Here is a 24,102-nt window from a genome sequence, read left to right as displayed (position 1 = left end):
GGGGAATTTTCCTCGGTTCAGTGACTTTGACGCTTGAATTGAGGTCTAGCTACGGATCCATAACTTGAGATCACTTAGTGATAGTGGCTGACCTTATTGACCCATCAGTCATTCAACTAAGGTGAAGTCTCCAGCCTAGGCTCCATCCCAATGGCTTTAACTATGAATCAATGGGATTAACTCCGATCAGTTTAACCTCGAGTCAAAGATTTGGACAACAGGTCAATGGATTTGACGTCGAGACATAGAATTGCCCACCATCACCATATAATTTTGATTTCAGATCAATAATTTTGACAGCTCACTGGTATTGACTAGGGACCAAACAAATGAACTCGATGTCAACAACTCTCATCATAGGCTATGACTCCAAGCAGGTTCAATGATTTGGTCATGGTTGAATGATTCCGAATATTAGGCGATATATATTGTTCAGTGTCTTTGATCGCGGGTAAATGTTTACTACAAGGGACGTTTGGAGGTTGGGACGAGCTCCCTCCGAAATGTTTGGTCATTTCTTCTAAAAAGATTCTGAATTAGGGTCAAATTCTTCGTCCCATATATCATTGGCCCGTGACCTTCACCAAAATATACCAGATCCCAATCAAGCGGCAATACCTGTAGTTTTTGCTCTACCAAATATCCACGATTTTTGATTTAATCTATTATCCTCCTACCTTTCTTCTCCTCTACCTCTTATACATCATTACACCTGACAGTTAGGCTTTAGATCATGGCTCACAAGATATTGGCAAGAGGTTGGGTGGTGCCGTGCCTTTTCCGAGTTGCCGTTGTTGTTGTTCGTAGCACGAACACCCCCTGATTTATCCTTACGAACATTAGAACGTGATTTATACTCACATCAAGCTAAAGGTAGATATCACCTTAAGCCTTTTTCATATTTACCGTGGTAGGAACCACAGCTCTACACACGCCCGCTACCATTACACACACACATACATACGTACATAATTTAGCACCGCAGGTAACAATTATTTTTTACACAAAAGCCAAAGTGTCTACGGCGGAACCAAAGGAAGCACACATGGCACTTGCTAGCTTGGCAAAGGACCCTTTTTTGAATGACAGGATGTGTCTGTGTCTGTAGGGGTGCATGAGCGTGTGTGTGTGCGGCTGTGCATGTTTATTGTTTAGCTTACGTTTAATGCAGAAACACGTTTAGAAGCTATTAGAAGTTAACATCTCCAACACCAACATATCAGAGGAGCAGGAATATTTCTTGTTGTAGTTGTTGCTTTCATTCCGTCCTTGTGATTACTTTTCAGTCAGCCAGTCAGACTCCCTGGAGGGTTTTAAAGACAATCAAAGTATTCCTGGTTGTCTTTCACTGCCTTTCTTTGAAACAAAAAATGTTGAAGCCATTGTCTTTGGTTGCTGCCCGGACAAATGGATGTGGGCAACGAGAATGGGAGGAATGCTGTAACAAAAGCCAAGAATAGGAAATAATTTAGCAAGAAATTTTCCAGACGTAGAATGTTTTCACATAAAAACCAGAAATGTTTGGAGGCTGAAATACAGAATAGAATGAAAATCAAGTTTATAATTTAATTTGTTGTTTTGGGAAATTGAATATTTTAATTTCCAGACACCTTTGGACAATAGTTTACCGAGGTTCAACTGTATTAATTATTTCTAGCTGAAAATTAAGAAATCTGTGCTGAGATTTACTGGATATCACTTTCATGCTGAGGAGCAAATGTTCCCTCAATATTTTGTGGGAATTTACTTTATTTTGTTAATGAGTCTTTTTGAAAATATAATTTTAAGAAAATACGAAGACATAACGCACATAAACAGAGATAAGAAACATTTTGCAAAACTATTTTTTGACAATTAAAGCGGAAATTTCTATTTTTGTTAATTTGTTTATCATTTCGATCTTTTCTTGTTTTCTCTTTTACAGACAATTTGCCAATTCGGTCATCAACTGAAAAAAAAAAATAAACAAAGACTCGACTCAAAACAAAATCAAAAATAACACAGGAAACTAACAAGATGTCCGACTCACATTTGCTGGGGGTGTGAATGAGCGATTTAATCCATCAAATCTATAGAATTGGCAACAGGAGCCATAAAAGCTGGAAGCCACAATGGTGGAATCATCAAATCTGGGTAGGACGCTGAACAATCCGCCGGTTCAGCCTCTGCCCACACAGTATCCGTCTGGCATGCGTTGCGGCACGCTGGAGACAAGGGTGCGCGGAGCCTGGTATCGGGTGTTGGTAACATTGGAAACTGACTACTTGGCCATCAGTTTGGATGAGACCTGTGAGAATGCGGGCAATGGTGGGGATCAGTCAACGACACTGAATGGAACCTTGGGGTAAGCCAGAGATGGGAGTGTTGTTGTCCATCGAATATTAATGTTTGTGTGTGTGTGTTTTTTTTTTCAGAAGTAATCACAGTGGCCACAATGGTTCAATACCTTCATCGGCATCCATGCAGGGCATGGTTGGAGGTGGTGGTGTCGGTGGCGGTGTTGTGGGTAGTGGTGGTGGCACCTCAACAATAAATTCCACAACAACTAGCAACGAATTGGACGCAACGGACAATGGTGATCACATGCTGAACAACAATACGCTGGACAATGGCATGGATATGTGCGATGTACCTGATCATGTGGCAAATCAAAAGAGACATGTAAGTAAGGGAAAAGAGAAAAGCAGAGAGCTTAATATATGTTCAAGATTTGGAGAGAGTTTATGAGAGAGTAATGCCATAGACAAATAAAGGTATAGACCAGGGGTGCTCAAAACCGTGTTCTAGAACATGAAGAGAAAAAAGAGATAATTTAAGAGAAAATTAAAATTCTGTTTTTCTTTATATTTTACTGTTCTATTTAATTGTTTTTAAACACGAATGTTTACCAAAATAGTTTATAAAGCAAATGGATAATGGATATAAAGCAATGGATAGTCTATACTATAGACTAAAAAGTTTTAAAATTTACCCCTTCCGGCAGATGTCACTATGGTTGATCTTGGGCCAGTAAAGTCACTCGACTTCGAAAACATTTTATTCATTTTTCTGCTATTTAAGTTCTATATTTTTATATTTCACGACATATTTGAATAATATAAAAGTAAACAAAGTCACTGTTTCGTTTTTAAGTGATAAATAATAATGAATCATAAAAATATTCAATATTTTTTATTTTGAGAGAATTGAGTGAGTCTACTGAACCTCTCTCACAGCATGAACGACATCTATTGAAGCATTTTTTCGAAGATAACAGATGAGACAACTTTTTAGTCTATACATTTATTTGTCTATGGTAATAATAATAAATATAAAGCGTGGCACAGGCAAAGACTGAGGTTTTTTGGCACTTTTTTAAAATATATAATTATTCAATTGCATACTTTAAGGCAGCATATATTAAAACATTAATAATTGATGGGAATATTAAATTTGACCGCTATCTATAGATGAATAGCCATATACGAAATACAAAATTGGCGAGCATACCTTTAGGCAATAATAACGAAATTGTGAGGTCTTGACTATAACCAATTATTTTGGGATATTTTTATTCCCACGAACAGAGGAAATACCGGCAGTGTTTTAGAAAATTTTTAAGAAAATTAATTGATATTATAACTTTAATTAAACTCGTGCTTTTAGCATAATCAACAATCGAACTGCCAGTTACTATTAAATAATTTATAGCATACTTATGGGCACTTTCCACAATTTTAAGACTAGAATATTATGGTCAAAATAACATATTTCATATTGTCTTTTTAAGTCAATAAATTTTTGGAAGCGCCTAAAATTATGCTTGAAAAATTCTAAATTAAAAATGAGAAACAGTCACTTTACATATGACTCGAGCATGATGTGTAAACTATCTCTTAGGTGTGTGTCGACTTCATGGAATATTTATTTGTCATTTTCTTTTTCTTTTTCTTAATTTTTTTAAATTAAAATTTTTTTCTTTCAGGTTCGCATAATTAAGTCTGAAAACAATGGTCTGGGTATATCCATTAAAGGTGGGCGTGAAAATCGCATGCCCATACTTATATCGAAAATATTTCGAGGCATGGCTGCGGATCAGGCCAAAGGCTTGTATGTGGGAGATGCTATACTTTCGGTGAACGGCGAAGAGTTGCGAGAGGCCACACATGACGAGGCGGTGAGGGCTTTGAAAAGAGCCGGTCGTGTGGTGGATTTGGAAGGTAAGTCAAATTTCGAAAAAAAAACACAAAATTCAAAATCATATGGATTTGTTCGGAATTTGGATTTTCGGATTGTGAATATTCCAATTTATCTAAAAAAATTTGCGGAAATTTGAACAAAAACCCCAAAAATTCCAATTCTCTTAATTATTGTGGTAAATTGATGTTTCTGCCACCACTTGGAATGAGGAAGTCGATGGGGTATTACACACAAAAACACAGGCATTAACACGAATAAAACAAGACAATTTAAACACTTGCCAATCACAAGAATTGTGTGTGGAATTTTAAGCAGTTCAGTAGTTCCGAAAACTATTTTAAATACCAGACAGGTGGTGTGGGGAGGGGACGAAGGCAGCGCCTGGAGAGTGATTACATTTAATTTGTTACCGGTTTAGTCAAATTGGATGAAGGATGTTTAAGATATGTGAGGAGATTTATTTTCGCATGAGTGTGTGTGTGTGTTTCATGGGCGAAACAAACATGTGTGTGAATGTGTAGTGGCAAGATAAATTGATAGACATACGAATATTGCTATGTATGCGTGTTGTGATTGTATTGCTAACCAAACAAACAGAAAAAATATGAAATCATTTTTCCTTTTGCCATTAACTCCATTAATTCAAACAAGTTTTTGACATATTCCCCGGGCAACATTATTCAAAATCATTTTCCCACACAGATTGTGCAAATTTGTTGGCATGTATGTGTGTGTGTGGCTTTTTTTATTACAATATGTCATAATATGCATACTCACATATGTATGTATGTGTGTGTTTAAATAAAATAGTGTAATAGTAAATGCCAACATTCAGCAAACATGCATACACACTCACACACACACACACAAAGAGAGCATTACCCATACTCCTTTAGCTGCTGGCCTGGCCTGGGTGATGTATGAATACAAGACAGGGTCACATATGGCACATTATTTGCTACAACTGCATAAAATTACAAAAAATATGACATAATTTATCATCACAGGCCTCAAAAACTACAAATGAGAGAAAAATAAAAAAGAATACATGCCCGGATGTAAGTAGTTGTACCAGCGGCTGGCGCAGCACAGTGGTTCCGAGCTTAAAATTTTTTATTTTTTAATTTAAAAATTGTTAGAAACCCAAAACTGTATGCAATGAAAATGCTAAATATAACCGTTCAAACACAATGCGATGAGAGAGAGTAACACAATTGTGAGAACTAAAATTGTGCCTCTCTTCTCGACGTTGAACTAATGGCCAATCATGTTGAGATCAAGAAATTGTCAGTTATGTATTTGTACAGATCCCCATTTCCGACATGTTGAATTGTGTGTCCTTGGAAGATTTTAAGCCCCTTGCGGGTAAGGCAAAAGCAGGGATGCGTGCCTTCAATGATGTTTTAGAGCTGGGCCGGGTTGAGAGTTTAACTTTTTTGTTCTCCCAATTTAGTTACTCTCTGATAATATTTCTTTTTCAGTGGTTTAGTGGGGCTGCTCTTGCCTAGCCCTTCTTAAGAGCTTAAAAATCTTCTTTTTTAACCACTTTGTAACTTCGAATATACTCATATATATGTATGTATGTGTGTGTTGGCATGACTGCGTGATTGTTTGGTGTGCATAATAACCCTAGAGTTGATAATGCAATTTTAACCTTTTTTTTGCTCCGAGAGTAAATGAATTAACATAATAAAAAAATAACAATCAACAGTGACATGCTTACACACACACTGACAACTGCATGGACAAGCAAGCAGGCAGGCAGAAGTAAAAAATGCCATGAATCTGCCTCGGCAAATGTACATTCGAAAAACACACACACACTCACACTCGCAAACAACACCAATACATTTAAAAAGACATAAGGACAAATAATCATTTGACACAAACACACACACATACTCACCAACAGAAGCCTGGGAGCAACAGAGACTCACACACACACACACACACATCACCATCTATAGGAAACACGAGCAACGAGAGAGAGCATTGTACGACTGTTGCCTGGTTGGTGTTGAGTCAGTTCGAGACAAGTTCGAAATAAAAACGATACAATAAATTTAAGTACGTGAGTGGCATAGACGACGATGGCGATGACGACGGCTGCAACAGCGTAAAAATGAAAACGAATTCAATTCCATGCCAAAACAAAACAAAAAGGCGAACAACACGAACAGCTACTACAAGCCGAATGTATAACAGTCGCTGATGACAAACATATGTATTAATGCACGTACATATACTATAAAATAAGGCTATGTGTGTATGTTGCGAATCGTATCGTACGCGCTACATGATGATCATGCTGATGATGATTTTTGTTGTTGTTGTTGTTGCTGGCCGGCCATTCGGATGATTATCATTTATTACAAATTAACATTGAACTCCAAAATGAAACGCATAACTATGCCCGCTGTGTGTGAGTGTATGTGTTGGCATTTATTCGACTATAGGTATGTTGGGAGGTTTATGTGTCTCTAGGTGCTATGTGAGGAAGATAATATTAAGGTGGTTCGGAAAAATTATGGAATATGGTAATCAAATGAATAACATAATAGAATTGAGTTATTCTTTTGGTTTTTTTACAAACAAAATTCGAAGCTGATTTAAGAAGATTAAGAGAGCTTTTTTTTAAAAAAATGTAACGAGGGTTTCTTGTCGGTACCAAGTTCTCCATGAGGGTCCTCATAAATCTTAGAGTAGAATTTTTCCTTTTCTTGGGGTAAAATTCGGATGTTTTATTACTTTAAATACTTAATTACAATCTAGCCGTGATTAAATCCGAATATATGGATTTTTTGGGGAATTGACTTTAGATATACTCGAGAATTCAATATATAGCTGGGAGCAATTGCTGATCGAAAATTCGATACTTACGACGGTCGGGTGTGCTAGTTTAGCTATTCGGTTTCTTGGCGATTTGTAGATAATTGGGAACTATGATGTATGAACGTTGGGTTTCCGGGGATAACGTTAATGATCTTCGGGATGTAGGCTGTTTGAAGATAATCGGGAACTTTGATAAATGTTCGTGGGGTATTACGACGTTCGGATTACGGAAGATCCGATACTAATCCTGTAGACGCATTGTAGATGATTTGAAGATAATCGGGAATTCTAATAAATAGTCGTCGGGGATCACGATGTAAGAAAGGATCCCATGATAATCGGGAATTCGATGATGATGCTCTGTTTGGAGACGATTTGAAATAAATCGGGAACTGTAATAAATGGAGGGCGGGTGTCGGGGGATTACGATGATGATCTACGAATTGTAGGCGATTTCAAGATAATCGGAATTCTGTTGAATGGTTGTCGGGGATCACGATGTTCGGATTACAGGGGTCCAAGAATAATCCAGCATTTTGGTGAACGGTCTTCGATGACTACGCCCGGGTTATAAATGATTTTATTGCTCGGTTTGTAATCGGGATTGCTGGTGAAAAGCGTTTCGGCTCACAGGTGTTTGGGTCATGTACGAGGAGTAGACAATGGGAAATTATGCTCATCGGTCGGAAAACAGTAAATGATTTCAAAACCACCACGTACCCTTTAAGGAAGCCCCCTGAGGTAGTGAATGTGATCCGTCAACCGAAACGAAATCTATATATTGCACCACCATAGCCAAGTGAATGCGAATTATTTCTCATGTGTTGTTATGATGATGCTGGCAAACCAATGGCTATTCCTCGATAGGTGGTGTAAGCATTGCTTATGGTGGTTTAGTTGTTTGTCGGTCTATTGCAGGACAAGTTTTGATTGTGTATGTCTCACAGACATGAACATCGAGAGGGTATCTCTCGCTTCTGGCTGCCTGCATCGATCGATGTTGAGTTGGAGAGCGCTTGTCTGTTGCGCTGCGGTTTGTTGGTGAGGTGGGCTGTGTGATGTTAGAGTGTGGTGTGATCGGTGATGGCTGATACTGAGTGTTGTTGGCTTAAATTGCTGTCGAACGATCTTTTAATGTCCAGAGTATATTTTTAAGCTACTCTCCCAAAAAAAATATTTGTGGGGTATAGAAGGCCTAGGAATGCTTCTAGCTGATAAAAGATCTATATCGCTTATTTGACCAATAAAAGACCCAAACGACCATTTTCCCTAAAATAGATAGATAGAAAGTGAAAAAGTCATACTTACTCTGAAATGTTTTTATTTTATTGACTCTTACTAGGGCTTCGTAGACGTATTCAATTTCTTTTACCACAGATAAAATCAAAGTTCGAGCCCTCGAAGAATGACTTTACTTAACACAATATCCACAATACTTAATATACAGACTCCAATCCCGATTTAGGCGGCTCGCCTCCGACATGTTAGTCTTTGCAAAACCATAAACCCTGAGATTATTGTTTTCGAATAAATATTTGATATTATTTTTTAAAATTAAAAAAAAAAAAAACAATTAATAATTCATAGCACACACACACGTTAATAACTGTTATTTATTTCCACTCTGAGATTAATATTCCCCCAGAGTTCCACCCTAATAACCTCATGGTTGACTCAATTTTGTTTTGTTTTTCTCTGAACTATTTGCCCAGCTAGCGCTCTGTATAGGCAGCTCTTTGTGTGTGATCTACATTTGTATGCTGCTGCACGACACCGTTTAAATGAACAATTGTTTAAGGCGACTAAATAATAGCAGTGCGAGGGCGGGGCGGTGTCGTCGAGAGGTAGTACGACGGCTTGAAGGGAACCTTAACACTCTAGACAGGGTCTGAAACAATTATGCGTTTAACGCGTCATCGACAAAAATTTTGTAGCTTTTTTTCAAGTTTTGTTTGGCTTTGCCTTGATTCCATCCAACAAGAATTGAATTCTTGATCATTTATAGGTTATTGAGTTTTATTGAATTTTATTGAGGACCGCTGTTGTGAATTTTGTTTTTGAATACGAAAAATATTTATTTTTATTGTATTCTGTTTCGTTTTTTGCCAATGACTGACTCCCCGCCAAAATGCCACAATTTGTCATCAAAGGTTGTTTTAACTATAAAAGCTTAGTTTGGCTCATTCAGCAACATCAGTAGCAACTGTTGCTTAGAATAGTAACCACAACCAATTAACCAAGGGATTAACCACCATGACCACTTCCAGAGGATTACAAATTTTCATTGTAGCTTTGGCCATTTGCGGCTCTTTGGCCAACCCCCTGAAGAGATCGAGTGGCAAAAAGTCGGCCCGCCAAATTGAATTCACCACACCCTCCTCGGTGGCGGTGGAGACAAGAACTGGTTACCCCGAAGCTGGTTTCCGTCCCAAGATTCCATTTGAATTGCCCACTGAACCCCGCACCAATGCCGTTACGGAGCCATCAACTGAAAGTGTGACCGAATTCGATGTGGAAACCATTGCCACCACCACCAAGCAATCCACACTGGAAGATTTTGATGAAGTTGTACCAGACGCAGCGACCACCACAACCCCCGCTCCTGAAGTTTTGGATTATACCCCTGCCGATACCTATGGTCCACCTGACGAATCCCCCAAGGAACCCGAAGAAACCGAAGCTGAAGTTGTTCCCGCCCCCGCCGAAGACTTTCAACCCCCTAGCGAAGAAGACAGCCAGGATTTCGCCACCCCTTTCAATACTGTTGATACTGCTGACAATCAGTTTGTTGCTGATATTCCTGCCGTTGAACAGGCCACAGCTACCGAAGTCGAAAACGAAAGCAAAACCGAATCGGAAACACAAGAAGTAGAGGTCACTGTGAGTCAAGTGCCAGCCACCACCTATGGTCCACCTTCTGCTGCCGATGGCATGGTAAATGGCATGGAAAGCAATGAACCCAAAACCGATGTTGAAACAATCGAACAAGACATTGTGGAAGTCCTGGAGCCAGAACAGTTCGATATGGTACCCGAAGTGGTGGAAGATGGTGTTGCCGTCGATCAAGAAGGTTCCGCCGAAGGTGAATTGGAATTGGTTGGTGAAACCGAAACCAGAGTCCAAGAGCCCGCCGATGTCTATGGTCCACCCAACACCAGTGTTGAGACTGAACTCGAATCTGAGGCTGATAATGAACTCGAATCGGAATTGGCCGATGTTGAGGAACAAATTGAAATCCTTAGCCGTCTGACCAAATTGCGCAGTGGTCGTCTTGTCATTTTGCCCGTGCAAAAGAAGTTGTATTTGGGTCGTTTGGTTGCAGCTCCCAAGAAGTCGAAAAGGCAACAACGTTTAAACGGCCGTCTGTTGAAGTTGTAAATGTGATATTTTAAGGACTGCTTGTTGTTGGGTGTCCTGTGGCGACACCATGTGATTTGTTATTTTTTTTGTTGACGAACTAAATTTAAAAAATATATATTTTATGAAAAAAAAAACACTTTTGTTATTTTTATTTCGTATTTACAATGACAAATTGGGATTTTTTTTAATCCTTGCAATAAGGACATCGAAAAGACATTTGTGTTTCTTAAAACAAAAACAACAATTTCCCTGATAAACGGCGAGGTTCTCATTCAAATCTGTTATGATATTGTTCATGTGGGTAAAGGATAGACGTAACTACCTTTATTGCACCTAATCTACTCCGAAATTTAAGAGCATAATGCCATAATAGCCAATACTCCAAGCTGTATGAAAATGATATTTATTCGCCAGCTACAGCAACTCCCCTCCCTTATTGTAAGCTATAAATACCTCAAGAATAAATATGAGCTAATTGGGAATATTATATTTCCACAAGAGCATCGATAAGATGAAATACAAAAAATATGCTTCTTTGCAGGCAAACAGCCAAGGAAAAGGATGAGAGATAGGGAGATATCATTGTTTACAAAAAGATAACAAAAAAGAAAGAAATCAAGCAGAAAATGCGCTAGTAATTCAGGGGAACAGATAAATTTCATTGAAATCCTAAGAGGGTGTTACATCAACACCTTTTCTCCCTTTTCAAAGAAGCCAAGAAAACACTCTTTGTATTACCAAAAAGAAATAAAACACAACAATAATAACAACTACAAGTAATGAAAAGCTATAAATTCAGTTAATGTCCTTAAAGTACTTAAAACTCGTTTACATGTCACACCCGGTCCGGTGGGGGGAAAGGACACCAAGGTATTTTTGGTTGTTTGGCGATACAAAGACATGACCATTGTTATAAGGTGACACTGGATGTATGTCTTCGTCTGTGCTGGTGTGTGTGGGGCTAGGGAGTGCAATTAAATTAAGCTTCCTCAGGTTTTATTTTGTGCACAATTAAAAAAAAAAACCGGCAGCCGCAACAACAACGACAACAAATGATGTGACAAAACAGAATCAAATAAAAGAGAAGCCTTCAACACCACCATTTGGGAAGACAAAAACGTTCGAATTGAAATAACAAAAGAAAAATCGAATAACAATGGCCACGCTGCTGACGAGGAGCTGTTTTGAGCTGGAAGCAACAATGCCATAGCCAAGATAACTAAGAAAACGAAATTGAATGAAAAATAGAAACGTGCCGAGAGATATCAATCGAATGAATCATTCGAAAGCATCTTTATTTCGGAGAGACAGACAGACGGCAATTCACACCTAGACACGCACACACACATACACAATATTTCGAATCAGCAATGAGATGAAATATAGAAAAAAAATAGCACGCAATGAAAATTAAGAGACGTCATGGAATAACAATTGTTTCTTTTTTTTTGAAAAGAAAATATGTTTTAGAATTTAAACTGTATCGATTTCCACAAAGGACATATTTCATTGGCCACAATAAATATTTTAGGTGGGAATTTTGATATTCAATTTAAATGGAAATGGAACGGAAAGATAATTTATGCTACAGGGAAGAAGGAATTAAATGGGAATATATGTCATACTCATAATAATATCTTTGTTTTAATATTTAAAAGATTTTTTTCGAATGTCTTCCATAGACATTTAAAAAAATCTCTCTTTCAAAATCGGAAAAAATAACTTTTATCAAAATCTATACGAAGGATAATTCCAAATTTCTTATCCTATCAAGAGTGAAACCTCGAAGTTTGTGCAGAGATTTTAATAGACTTTGACCTTCATAAGATCTATAATAGCAAACCAGTCCAGAGAATACCTTTCAATTAAAAGTCGGTAACTTAAACCCTAAACAAGATCTTTGGTATTTTGAACACCTATGTGGGGCTTTTTGTCTTAAAATGATCTTTGGTAAATATTCACCCTACAAAAACCCAAAAACCACAGAACACATCAGAGCCATGTGTGCAGCATTAGTATTAAATTTAAATGAAACGTTTTACTTTATGAACTATGCACTACTATACTATACTATACTATACTATACTATACTATACTATACTATACTAAACTATACTATACTATACTATACTATACTAAACTAAACTATACTATACTATACTATACTATACTATACTATACTATACTATACTATACTATACTATACTCTACTCTAAATATTCTGTGGAGCGCCTGAACATATGCTACAAAATTGCCTTAATATATATGTGAAAACAGGTGAAAAACGTACATTAGCGGCACTGGTTATACGCTTGCTCTCTTTTCTCTCTTTTCGTCAGTGATTTCTCATCTACGCTCCTACACTCACTCTCATTTTAGTTATGTACATCATGGCTTGACATCAGAGAGTATTTCTTTTATGATCTCTTACCTTTTTACTCTCTTATTACACAGTTTTTTAATGATTCTAATTGTGTGTGTGGAGAAAAGGCATTTGCCTGGCCCTGCTTCACATGTAACTCTAAGACCATAGAAAACCTTTAAAGGGCCTTTGGCCTTTAAGTTTTCAAACCCTTAGAATAACTATGTAAAAGTCTGGGATCAAAACATCACCTTTCTCATATGACCCTTGGACAGAAGTCCTTCGTCCATTCCAGTTCTAAACTCTGGCATAACAGCTAGCCATTGGTTCCCTTATTTTTTCAAAAGTTTAGACCTCTAATCAAAATTTTCATATGTTATTCCATACACTTCAAATCTACCATGCGAAATGACCTTAACAACAATATTCACACTCGTTTTCAATGCCAAATCAAAAATAACTGTTTCAATATCGGGCGGTGGGCTAATCATATTCAAACATTGGCAATATCCGAAACTGATACGGTATTCAAGTGTCATACAAGACATTCAAGTTGATTGAACTTAGTTTGCTTGCCAAGAACTCCAAACAAAAAAGACACACAAATATCGACAATTGCCTGTTTGGAAGGGTGGCTAGCTGGTTGATGGCTCTTGAATGGTTCTTTTGGCTGGCGCAACAAAACACACACACACACGAAAGCATAACCCATCAAATCTGTCTCAATTGTACGTTTATGGCCAGATAACAGAAGATTAATTCTAGGACAAGTAAATGTGATGAATGGCAGCGGCAGCAACAGAAACGCCAGCAACAAGACATTTTGGCCAAACCAAAATCTATGGCCAAAGTTGAAGAATGCAAAAGTTTGGTGCTTTGCTTTTGGCCAACGCTTGTAGATGAATTTATTTATTGTACAATAATTTATGATACTCCCACAGATACAATGACTCCTTTAGATGGTGCTCCATCTTTTCCATCTTCTCCCCTTTATTGTTCTACTCCTATTTTTCCTGCGAATATCACTGCCAAAAATTGCAAAAGTTTCATTCATTCATGGTTTGAATGAGCTCCAGCTCTAGCTGGCTTTTGTTTTCATTGTTGGAATTTTGTGAATTCCCCAACCCCTCTCCCTTCCCCCCTTTGCAACACGGAATTCATTCCCCTTGACCGTTTGATTGTTATAAATTTTGCAATTGTGGGAGTTTGCTTTGTTGTTGCTTGCTGCTCTTTTTTCACTTGTTTCTTGTTTTTGGCAGCAGGAAAGTTTCTTTGAATTTTGTTGTTTTTTTTGCAATTTTGTTTCGGTGCGTAGTTTTAAAAATAGCAAAGAGTAGGAGAGTTCTATGTGGGTGTGAAAAGAGAGTGGGTGTGAGAAGAGAGTGAGTCTAATGTATCCATTTGAGAAAAAGTTTTTAAGTATGTTGTTGACATTTGTTTCCACAGTATTTGACATTTTACTTACATTTTTACACACATTCACACACAAACAATTTTTTTTGCACTCATGGCAAAAAGTTGCAGAGTTTTGAGTTTTCGACCAAAAATTTACACAACGCAACAAGGAAAATGAGGCCACATGTGGAGGCTAATGTATAAAAAATATAAAAAAATCTCATTTTGATCAATACAGGCTCCTAATTTGAATGTTTTTTGCAAAAATTATTTTGTAAGGAATTTAGTTTTATTTACAAGACATAAACCAGAGCAATTTATTTGGTGTCTCAATAAAAAAAGAGCATGCCTATGAGTACAATTGACGTCATGGCCCCAAAATCTATGGCGTCCCAATAAAAAATGCACGTCTTTGACTAATACAAGAAATTGCAGGATATCGTAGTATTTAAGAGAGATTTTGATTTTTTTTTGGAAATTTTGAATTTAAGCAGATTTTAAGTTCTATATTATAGAAAATATGAACAATTTTTTAATCAAAAAAAAAAAAAAAAAAAAAATATATAATAAAAAAATAAAAAAAAATAATAAAAAAATAATAATAATAAATAAATAAATGAATAAAATATTTAAAAAAAAAACTTTCTTAAGAAATGATTTTTTTAAACAAATATATATATTTTTAATTTAAAATTCTTTAAAAAATTATGAATAAAATATCATAAAAATAATTTAAAGAATAAACCTTCCTAAGAAATGATTTATTTTTAAAAATAAATTATTTAAAAAAATACCCATTGATTTTCATCAATGGAAAAATTCATGCGGGACAGAATTTTTTCCAGTCATAACTCAATTTTTGGTCAGTTTTCGAGTTGTTTGGAGTTTTTTTTTTGTGGAAAACAGTTGGCAACTCTTTCCTTCCTTTTCGCATCTTGTTGACTCAATAGCTTAGCCACGCTTGGCAACGCCAGCCACTCATTCGTATGTCATCTGCTTCGGCTCCTTGGCACCGTACGAGAGCTGCGTACATAAATACAACTTAGAGCGACTTTAGTTAAACCATAAAACGTTCAAAAGTCCATTAGCCAAACCAAAAGTTTTCCACCAGCTCAAACGTTTATTTTAACATTTAGATATACTCCAAGTTTGTAAAAAAAACGAAAAAATAATGCAGAAAATGGTGTCCTCCACCACTCCCACTTAGGCTACTCCAGTTAAATGGCTATATGACTGGTTGGATGGCTGGACTCTCTGCTTGACTGAGTGCAAATGAAAAGAAAACACACTTTTCATGGCTTATACGCATTTCGGGACCAACACCATGTACCATCCATTCACCACCAGCTACCAGGAGGAATCAAACCAACAAAAAGGAACAAAAAAATTAGCGAAATACTTTATACGGCCGAGAACCAAAGAGTAAAGACGGCGATGACAACTACCCAGCAGAACTCACATGAGTTCGAACAAACCGGTAGGAGGACACCAACAACACTGCTCCCAAAGCAACAAAAAAAAAAAAGGCTGCAGCAAAAAAAATTCTGGAATCTGTTGGTTTATGGAAAATATTTTCCAGCACACTCAGCATGTTTGTTTTGTGTTTTCCTTTCGGTTGTTTCTTTGTTTTGCCAACTTTCAGAACAGAACAGAACTCTGAACTTTATTTAAATATTTACCTAAGATTTGTGTTTGTGAAAATATTCAGCATCAACAGAAGAAACCTCCCATTTGAATATCCTGGACAAGGAAAACAAACTGTGTTGAAATCATATTTGCATTGTGTGCTAGGACTGGTGGCGGAGCGTCCATTCAATGCTGGCTGAGACATGGAAAAAGGTGCCAAAAGTAGGGTTTTTAGTTATTTTTTGATGTCCTTGTTGTTTAGTCTTGTTTTTTGTTGTTGTGATTTTCAAATAACTTTTGTCGATGTTGCCACTACTGTTGTTGTTGTTGTCGTTCTTTTTCTGTTGTTAAAAAGTTTGTTACTGTTTTAATGCTGTTATGATTCCATTTTCATATTTTGGTGAAAACCTCGTCATATCGTGCAAACTTGGAAAGTTTATAAAATTTACGAGGTGAACTCGGAAAATATTTGGAAAATAAATTATTCCAATCAAAATCAGAGTGCTTTGTTATAAAAAAAGGAATGAACATAAGATTATAGAGAAATCTCTTAATATTTGAACCGATTTTCTCCGAATTTAATGTACTTGCTTCTAGTCTGAATTCGGTAGGATACGCTAAAATTCAGGTCATTTAGACTGATATTAGTCATTTGGTGCACAATACACCTGATATCGGATAAAGATATATATGGGAGCTATATCCTATTCTGAACTGATCTCGATAAAATTTGACAGAGGTATTTTTGAGCAGTATCTGATATCCGGTACCAAATATCATTCTTCTGGAGTATATGTTTCGCATGTGAGTGACCGATTTGGGGGTTTAATCGGATTAAACATATATATTAGAGCCAGAACCGATTTTCTCCAAATTTGAGGTACTTGCTTCTAGACTGAATTCGGCGTGATGTACCATTAGGTGCGCAATTTACCCGAAATCGGTAAATTATCTCGCTTCTTTCTCCCTGTTCAGTATAGTAAAGTATAGTATAGTATAGTATAGTATAGTATAGTATAGTATAGTATAGTATAGTATAGTATAGTATAGTATAGTATAGTATAGTATAGTATAGTATAGTATAGTATAGTATAGTATAGTATAGTATAGTATAGTATAGTATAGTATAGTATAGTATAGTATAGTATAGTATAGTATAGTATAGTATAGTATAGTATAGTATAGTATAGTATAGTATAGTATAGTATAGTATAGTATAGTATAGTATAGTATAGTATAGTATAGTATAGTATAGTATGGTATAGTATAGTATAGTATAGTATAGTATAGTATAGTATAGTATAGTATAGTATAGGATAGTATAGTATAGTATAGTATAGTATAGTATAGTATAGTATAGTATAGTATAGTAGTATAGTATAGTAATACGACTTTTGGCAGTAATTTAAACAAACGACAAAAGTGGTTATTTAAATAGAAAATTTAATGAGTAGGAGCTCTTCAGAACGGGGTTATTATATTATTGTTACTAACTTTAGACATCAGAAAAAAAAAAATTGAAATCTGCTACGAAGTCGTGTCTTTCTTAAATTTTCCCAGCATAACAAAACACTTACCAGTTTTTGTTTTTTGTTTTTGCTGTTGATGACTAGTTGTTTTTGTTTTATTTATTAATTTTTTTTGATCAAAATTCAACTTCTATAACTCCCTATTTATCAGAGCTCAAATGCTTGCTTCCTTCTTGGTGTTGTGTCGAGTTGGGTTGCATGGTATGTGTGATGCATGTTGCAGTTGTGAGTTGTGTTGCATAAACTGGCAACTTTTCGACAAGTTTATTTGCAGTTAAATGCAAAATGTACACAAGTTATTATTGTAGCTCTTTTATTTGTCGTTGTTGTTGTTATTGTTGATGATGTTGTAGTGGATCTCCTTTCATCTCTCTCTCTCTTCCGCCTGCCTTGTTGTTCTGCATAAGCCTTGTTATTACTTCTGTTCTAGCGCTACTCGTTGTTGTTCTACACTTTTGCTAAGTATTTTTTAGGCCTTGTAGTTGAACAAGGCTTTTGTTGGCTTAGTATTAGAGAAGGATGGAGAGGGAGAGAGCGAGAGAAGAAGAGTATGAACGAAGTAACTCAAAAATAATGTTTATTTAACATTTTTAGTTGTGATGAGTTAAGGTGTGTGTGCGTGTATGTGTGGGTGGGAAGGGGGTGTTGGGTTGCCAGGCTGTCTCCGTAATGACCATTTCTTCTCGCAGTGCCATGTTTAGGTTTAAGATGCGACAACAAAAACATTGACTTGCCACTTAAGAAAATAATAACAACAAAAGTTTCGACGAAAAGACGACAGCCTTGTTTTGTCATAACCTTTCACTCGCTCTCTCAGTGGTTCTCTGACCACTAGTTTCCTTTAAATGCCAATTAAAGAATATTTGCTGAGTGATTCTGCAGAAGGAAAAATATTTCGCCGTAATTGGCATGGCGAGAGGAGTTGGGCAATGGTGGCATAACAAATATAACAACAACAATATGACAGTTACATTAACCGAATTGAATTTATTTTTCAAGAATTTTAGTAAACACTTTGAAGAAATTAATTTAAGGAAATTTGTTTAGGTTGCTGCAATAGACAGATTTTAGTACTGTTGTATTGAGTTCATGGTTTTGTGGTCTTTTACCACAAGGGTTGTAAAGGGAATCTTGTGGTGATAGATAAAAATTTTGATTCAGTTACAACAACCGAGAAAATGTCGGAAATAGCATCAAATAGCGGAAATTTGGCCTTCAAAAGGCCTATGAAACCGTCACACGCTGCCCGAATGTTGCTCTGCGGTATTTTGGCTCATTCCCGGCGAAGCGCTTGCTTGAGGTGATCGACACTTTGGTATTCTTTAGTTCCAACCTTGCTTTCCAAAATACTCCAGACACAATAGTCCAACGGATTGGTATCCGTAGATTTTGGGGGCCGTTGGCGCTCGAAATGAAGCGAGGAACCTCATTTTGTAACAATTTTTGGGTGGCGTGTACTGATGCGATGGAGCTTAGTCCTGTTGGAATGTCCAATGTCTGCGGCCAGAATGTTTGCGTGCCCAAGGCTTTAATACACCCTCCAGAATATTTTCGAGATAATATTCGGCATTTATTCTGATGCCACGGTCGATTAATACGAGCGAAGAGCGAACACCGGCTGTTATGGCTGCCCACACCATCATCATGTTCTGAGTGGCCAACAGAAGGTGCATTTTCAGCTGACCTCTTTGGCAAGTAAACACGATCTTTTTGTTTGTTTACAAACTGCTGGACAACGAATATTTTCTCATCGGAGAAAACCAAATTCGGCAGTTTACCTCTTTCGGCCAAGCGAAGCAACTCTTTAGCTCTTTTGAGTCTATTTTCCTCCTGTTGCGGTATAAGTTCTTGCACTTCTTAGAATTTCAATGGCTTTACCCCGAGCTCATTTTTCAATATTTGCCGAATGAAATATTGCGATATGTTCCGCTCACGAGTCATTTTTCTTTACTTTTCGAACGATTTCTGCTGATGTTTTGGTTATCTTCAGTCCACTTCCTTGACGTCGGGCTACGTATCGGCTACCAGTATCACGGTAACGAGCCAAGGTACGAGACACAAAAGATTTATTCACATTTAAATACTGAAGAGCCCTAACGATAGCCACTTGTGGTGTTCCAGCCAAATATAAAGAAATCACACAATCGCGCTTGAATTCCATCACGAATAACTTCTTTTCTGGAGAATTCTCCCCAAAATGCTTTTGTACGCTTGTAAACAAAATAATGAGAATAATTTTAACAGCTGTAGGACGAGTGGCTAGGACATATCCTAGGTAGAACATATCCTTGCAAGAAAGAACCAAATAGTATATTTAATGAATTTTAAATTTTACCTCAATGAATTTAAAGATAACCAGAAGTTTGCAATTAACCACAAAAGTGGTGCTACTTCTTCCATCAATGGATTGATTTATGATTTTCCATTAATGATTTCCATTTTCCAACACAAATATTTCACATAACTTCTGAAACTATTTAACCATAATTTAGTCTAGCAAAATGTTTGCAATTTGAAAAATCTTTTGCTATTAATGCCAGTACTTTCAATTCACAAGAGTTTGAGTTGAATTTTATGAAATAAATTATGGCTCATATTTGTATTTTGATATATTTTATTGTCAAAGGTTTATGTTTGGGTAACCATAAATTTCCCATTTTTATCATCGTCAGCAGGGCCAGACCAAGGAAGGCACTTTACTCTCTAATAGTTCAAATATTTCATTTTCACCTTGGCAACACAGCAGGCGTATGATTAATATTTGGTTCTTGTAGCACTCATACTCATTTCGTAGCGTAGCAAAGACCCAAACCTAAATCATACTCACACACACACATATATTTACATAAATAAATCCTCTGTCATTCATCTTTGGGAATTCCCAAAAAAAAAAAAAAAATGTTGGGTGAACTCTTTCTTGTTTGCCATCATCCTGACTTATGATTAGCTTTTATTTTACAAGGTAATATTTCGAGAGAGCGGGAGAGTGAGAGAGTAAAATTTGTGGTACTTGATAATAAAATAGCACTTATTTATCCATTACAAACTAATGACAGTCAATAAAACTTGGAAATGTTTGCTGGACGAATTTTGAGCGACAACATTTCCAGGGGAATACAGGTTATTAAGTTATTAAATGGCAGATGATGATTGCTGTGTACATATGTCTACATATTATGATGTGTGGTCAAAGGCATGCATGTGTGTGTGTGTACTTGTAAATATAAGGAAAATTGGATGAAAACCTGATAAGAAGTGAAATTTATCTTCAAAATCATAATAATAACATTATGATGGATATTAATTCTCCATAAACACACACACACATACGTATTTAAATATGTATGTGCATAGAACCATTACTTTGGCCAGCTAATGTGTGTGTGTGCGTGTGTCCATACATTGGCATGTCTTTATATCTGGGAATTTATGCAATGAATCTTCCATATCATCGATATTTGTTAATTTGTTGAAATGCTATCAATAATAATGCTAATGCTTCATGCATGCATAGATCAATACATATGTATAAGTGAATGTGTGTTTGTACAATGCTTCCTCGTTCATGTGTGTGTATGTGTGCTGGTTCGTTACATTTAATTACTGGCACATTTGCATGCTTTTAATCCATCCATCTGCCAATTTGTAGATATATATTTGTCTATTCTCTTGGGTTGTGGCTGCAAGCGTGTGTGCTCACATACACACACATATACATACAAAATACTCACACATTCTGACAATTGAAAAACTAGAAAAGAAACATTGAATGGTTGGAATTAATGGTCATGGTCGTACAATTTACCAAATTCACACATATGTGTGCACACACATGCCACACACACAAACTCTCACATACACACACATCCATGGCAAATGAATCTAAATCCGCCCAGACAAACACAGATACGCGCTCTCGTATTCGTTCGGTTTATGGATAATTATTGATAATGAATTGAATTCGCAAAACCAAGCCATGTTGGTTTTTGCGGTAAGAGGTGTCAACTGCAAAATTGCTGCTGCCTTTTCGAATACCAACGAATTGAGAATCTATGGATTTATGATGGATTTGATGAAGGATTATTGGAAAAATTAACAACAACAAAACAAAAGGTTAATGAATTATTTTTTTATGTCAATGAGAATTAAAGCGAGCAAAGGAAAATAAGCGTTTTTTGTGGTGAACTCTGTTTTTCTGTTTCATATACTAGGGATGTCATAAAATATCGGTGTCATGCTTAAATTTTCCCTATGTCATTTTAAGATTTTTGAGATAGAAGACCTTCTATGGGTATAAAACCTCTTTTTGACATTTTATTGATTACAGGTTTTCTAGGGAACTGAGAACTTTTATGCATGGAAAACCTTTTGTCAGTCTTCTATAGATATAAATTACAGAAATTCCTGGATACTGAACATGATTTCCATCAAACATTTTCTGCCAAGAAGATATTTTCTTTGAACCCAAAATCATTGATTCCAGTCTTTACATTTCTGAAAAACGCTTTTACTTTCAAATTCCTTGGCCCTACAATACCTCGGTACATTTTATTCCAATTCTCTAATAAATATACCTTCCCAGACTTCCGACAAAGGGTTTAAATTACAGAAAAAAGCAACAACCATAAATTAGGTATGAAGCTTAGAAATTTACGCAAAATGTAAACACTTGTTGGTGCTGTCTTGTTAGACATTTGTCTGTCTGTCTGTCTCTCTGTCACGTTTAGCAACATTAAAATTAACTGGGTGGCAAGTTGAAAATTTGAAAAAGGCCAAAAAAATGCCAAAGAAACCCCCTCCATTAAAACTTTAAACATGAATTTTGCACACAGACTACAAGGCTGGGAAGCGGAACGGAATGGAACGAAACGGACGGAACATATCAACCACAAAATCATTTAAACACCGGGTGGGTGATGAGTTTTCCCTGGGCACCCTTGTTTTCCACACTTAATGATAAAAACCCATAGCTAAGGCTGATAATTAACAACGTTCGCCGCAACACTAGAAAATTTAAAAGCCACAGGAAATTGTTGCGTCCTTTTCCGTTCTTACACTTTTATTGTGCGGTATTTTAATTTAAAAAGTTTTTCATTTTATGGATACCAGGCAGGGAGTGGGTGAGATGGAGGGGAATGGGGGCAGAGAAAATAACTATAAGGTTGTGTCGTTAAACCCGGCCAACAAGTCAACAAGATACATAATCCATTTCCACAATGCCAAATCCCCAGAAAAAAAAAAGAAAAACAAATCGAGAGAAAAAAACACGAAAAAAAATTCTGCTGTTATGGCGACGTTAACATGGCTGACAAAAGAACCACCAAAATATTTTGCAATAAATACGTTTTGTTTTGCAACTCTCGTAAATAAAGAAGCCAAGAGGTGGAAAAAAACTCATCATTTCTTGCAGCATTCAAGTATTTAGTGAAACACACGACATGGGTGCGTATGAGTGTTGTCACATCGTATACGACACAATATACTTTTTATCAGTGAGGCTGCTTAAATTTAAAATATTATTTCGGAATTAATGAGAAAATGTGAGAATTCTATATTATAACAATATTAAAAAAACCAACATACAATTCTTATAAAAAAAAACGAATTTAAAATTGACCAATGATTTATATGCAAAATTTTGAAATCTTCTTTTTTATGGTTAATATTGAGTATACACATTTCTTTTGTTCAGAAACTCACGTTGAAATTCGATCTAGAATATTTCTTCCTCTGACACTTTTCCCAAAATATGAAGAATTAAGAGAGATAAGAGATAAATGTTTAAACTTAGCAGTAAAAAGTAAAAACATGACTATCATTTGTAACATATGCAAAATTTGAATGAAAATTTCTCAAAAACTATTAGATTTCGGTATATGGTTTGCTCTGAGATTTACAATGAAATTTTGTGTAGATCATTTGTCCTTTTGACACTTTCTGTCTAAAACGACATTTTATGTTACTTTCATGCATCAACTCGATATAAAGTCTAGGAAAAAATGATCTAAAAAGTTGGAAATATTTTAGTGTTTTTTTTTGCAACATTAATGTACATATTTTTTTCGGATATCATTGAAATAGAGGTTTCTTTTCTTTAACGATTCATAGTAAAATTTGATGAAGAATATTTTTGACTCTGATGTCATTCTTCCAAAATGATGCTTTGTGGGAGAATTTTGCATAAACTCACATGAAGTACAGGGTGAGATGAAAAAAACTGCTACCAATTTCAGACTGCTGTCATTTCTAAGCCACTTGTCCGGCAGCTGTTAAAATTATTCCAGTGACAGCTCATTACATTGTTGACAAGTGTACAAAAGCATTTTGAAAAAAAATTATTCGTGATGGAATTCAAGCGTGATAGTGTGATTTTTTATATTTAGCTGGAAAACCACAAGTGGCTATCGTTAGAGTACTCCAGCATTTAAATGTGAATAAATCTTTTGTGTCTCGTACCATCGCTCGTCATACTGGTAGTGTAGCCCGATGACAAGGGTGTGGACGGAAGACAACAGCAACATCAGAAGAAATGGTTCGAAAAGTGAAGAAGCGACTTGATCGAAACCCACGTCGCAGTGGCCGAAAAATGGCTCGTGAGCTGAGCAATATTCCATTCGGCAAATATTGAAAAAATGAGCTCGGGGTAAAGCCATTGAAATTCTAAAAAGTGCAAGAACTTACACCCCAACAGAAAGAAAATAGATTCAAAAGAGCTAAAGAGTTGCTTCGCTTGACCGAAAGTTGTGAACTGCCGAATTTGGTTTTCTCCGATCTCCGATGAGAAAACATTCGTTGTCCAGCAGTATGTGAACAAACAAA

General features: G+C 36.3%; 1 protein-coding gene across 2 annotated transcripts in view; it reads left to right on the top strand.

The window, feature by feature from the left end:
• The window catches only part of LOC101888173 (beta-1-syntrophin), a 60,215-nt gene that overhangs the window by 8,276 nt on the left and 27,837 nt on the right, over positions 1–24,102 (top strand). The window contains exons 2-4 of one of the 2 annotated variants that reach the window (XM_011298087.3): positions 1,925–2,344; positions 2,418–2,661; positions 3,965–4,199. In XM_011298087.3, the coding sequence (XP_011296389.1) occupies positions 2,112–2,344; positions 2,418–2,661; positions 3,965–4,199 (712 nt within the window). In that variant the 5' untranslated portion in view covers positions 1,925–2,111. Of the gene's footprint in view, positions 1–1,924; positions 2,345–2,414; positions 2,662–3,964; positions 4,200–24,102 lie in introns of both variants that reach the window. The other variant, XM_011298086.3, reaches the window with a different exon arrangement.

Source organism: Musca domestica, unplaced genomic scaffold (assembly GCF_030504385.1).
Source record: "Musca domestica strain aabys unplaced genomic scaffold, Musca_domestica.polishedcontigs.V.1.1 27, whole genome shotgun sequence".
NCBI lineage: Eukaryota > Metazoa > Arthropoda > Insecta > Diptera > Muscidae > Musca > Musca domestica.
Note: the sequence above shows the minus strand (reverse complement) of the source record. Positions and strands in the feature narration are given on the sequence as shown.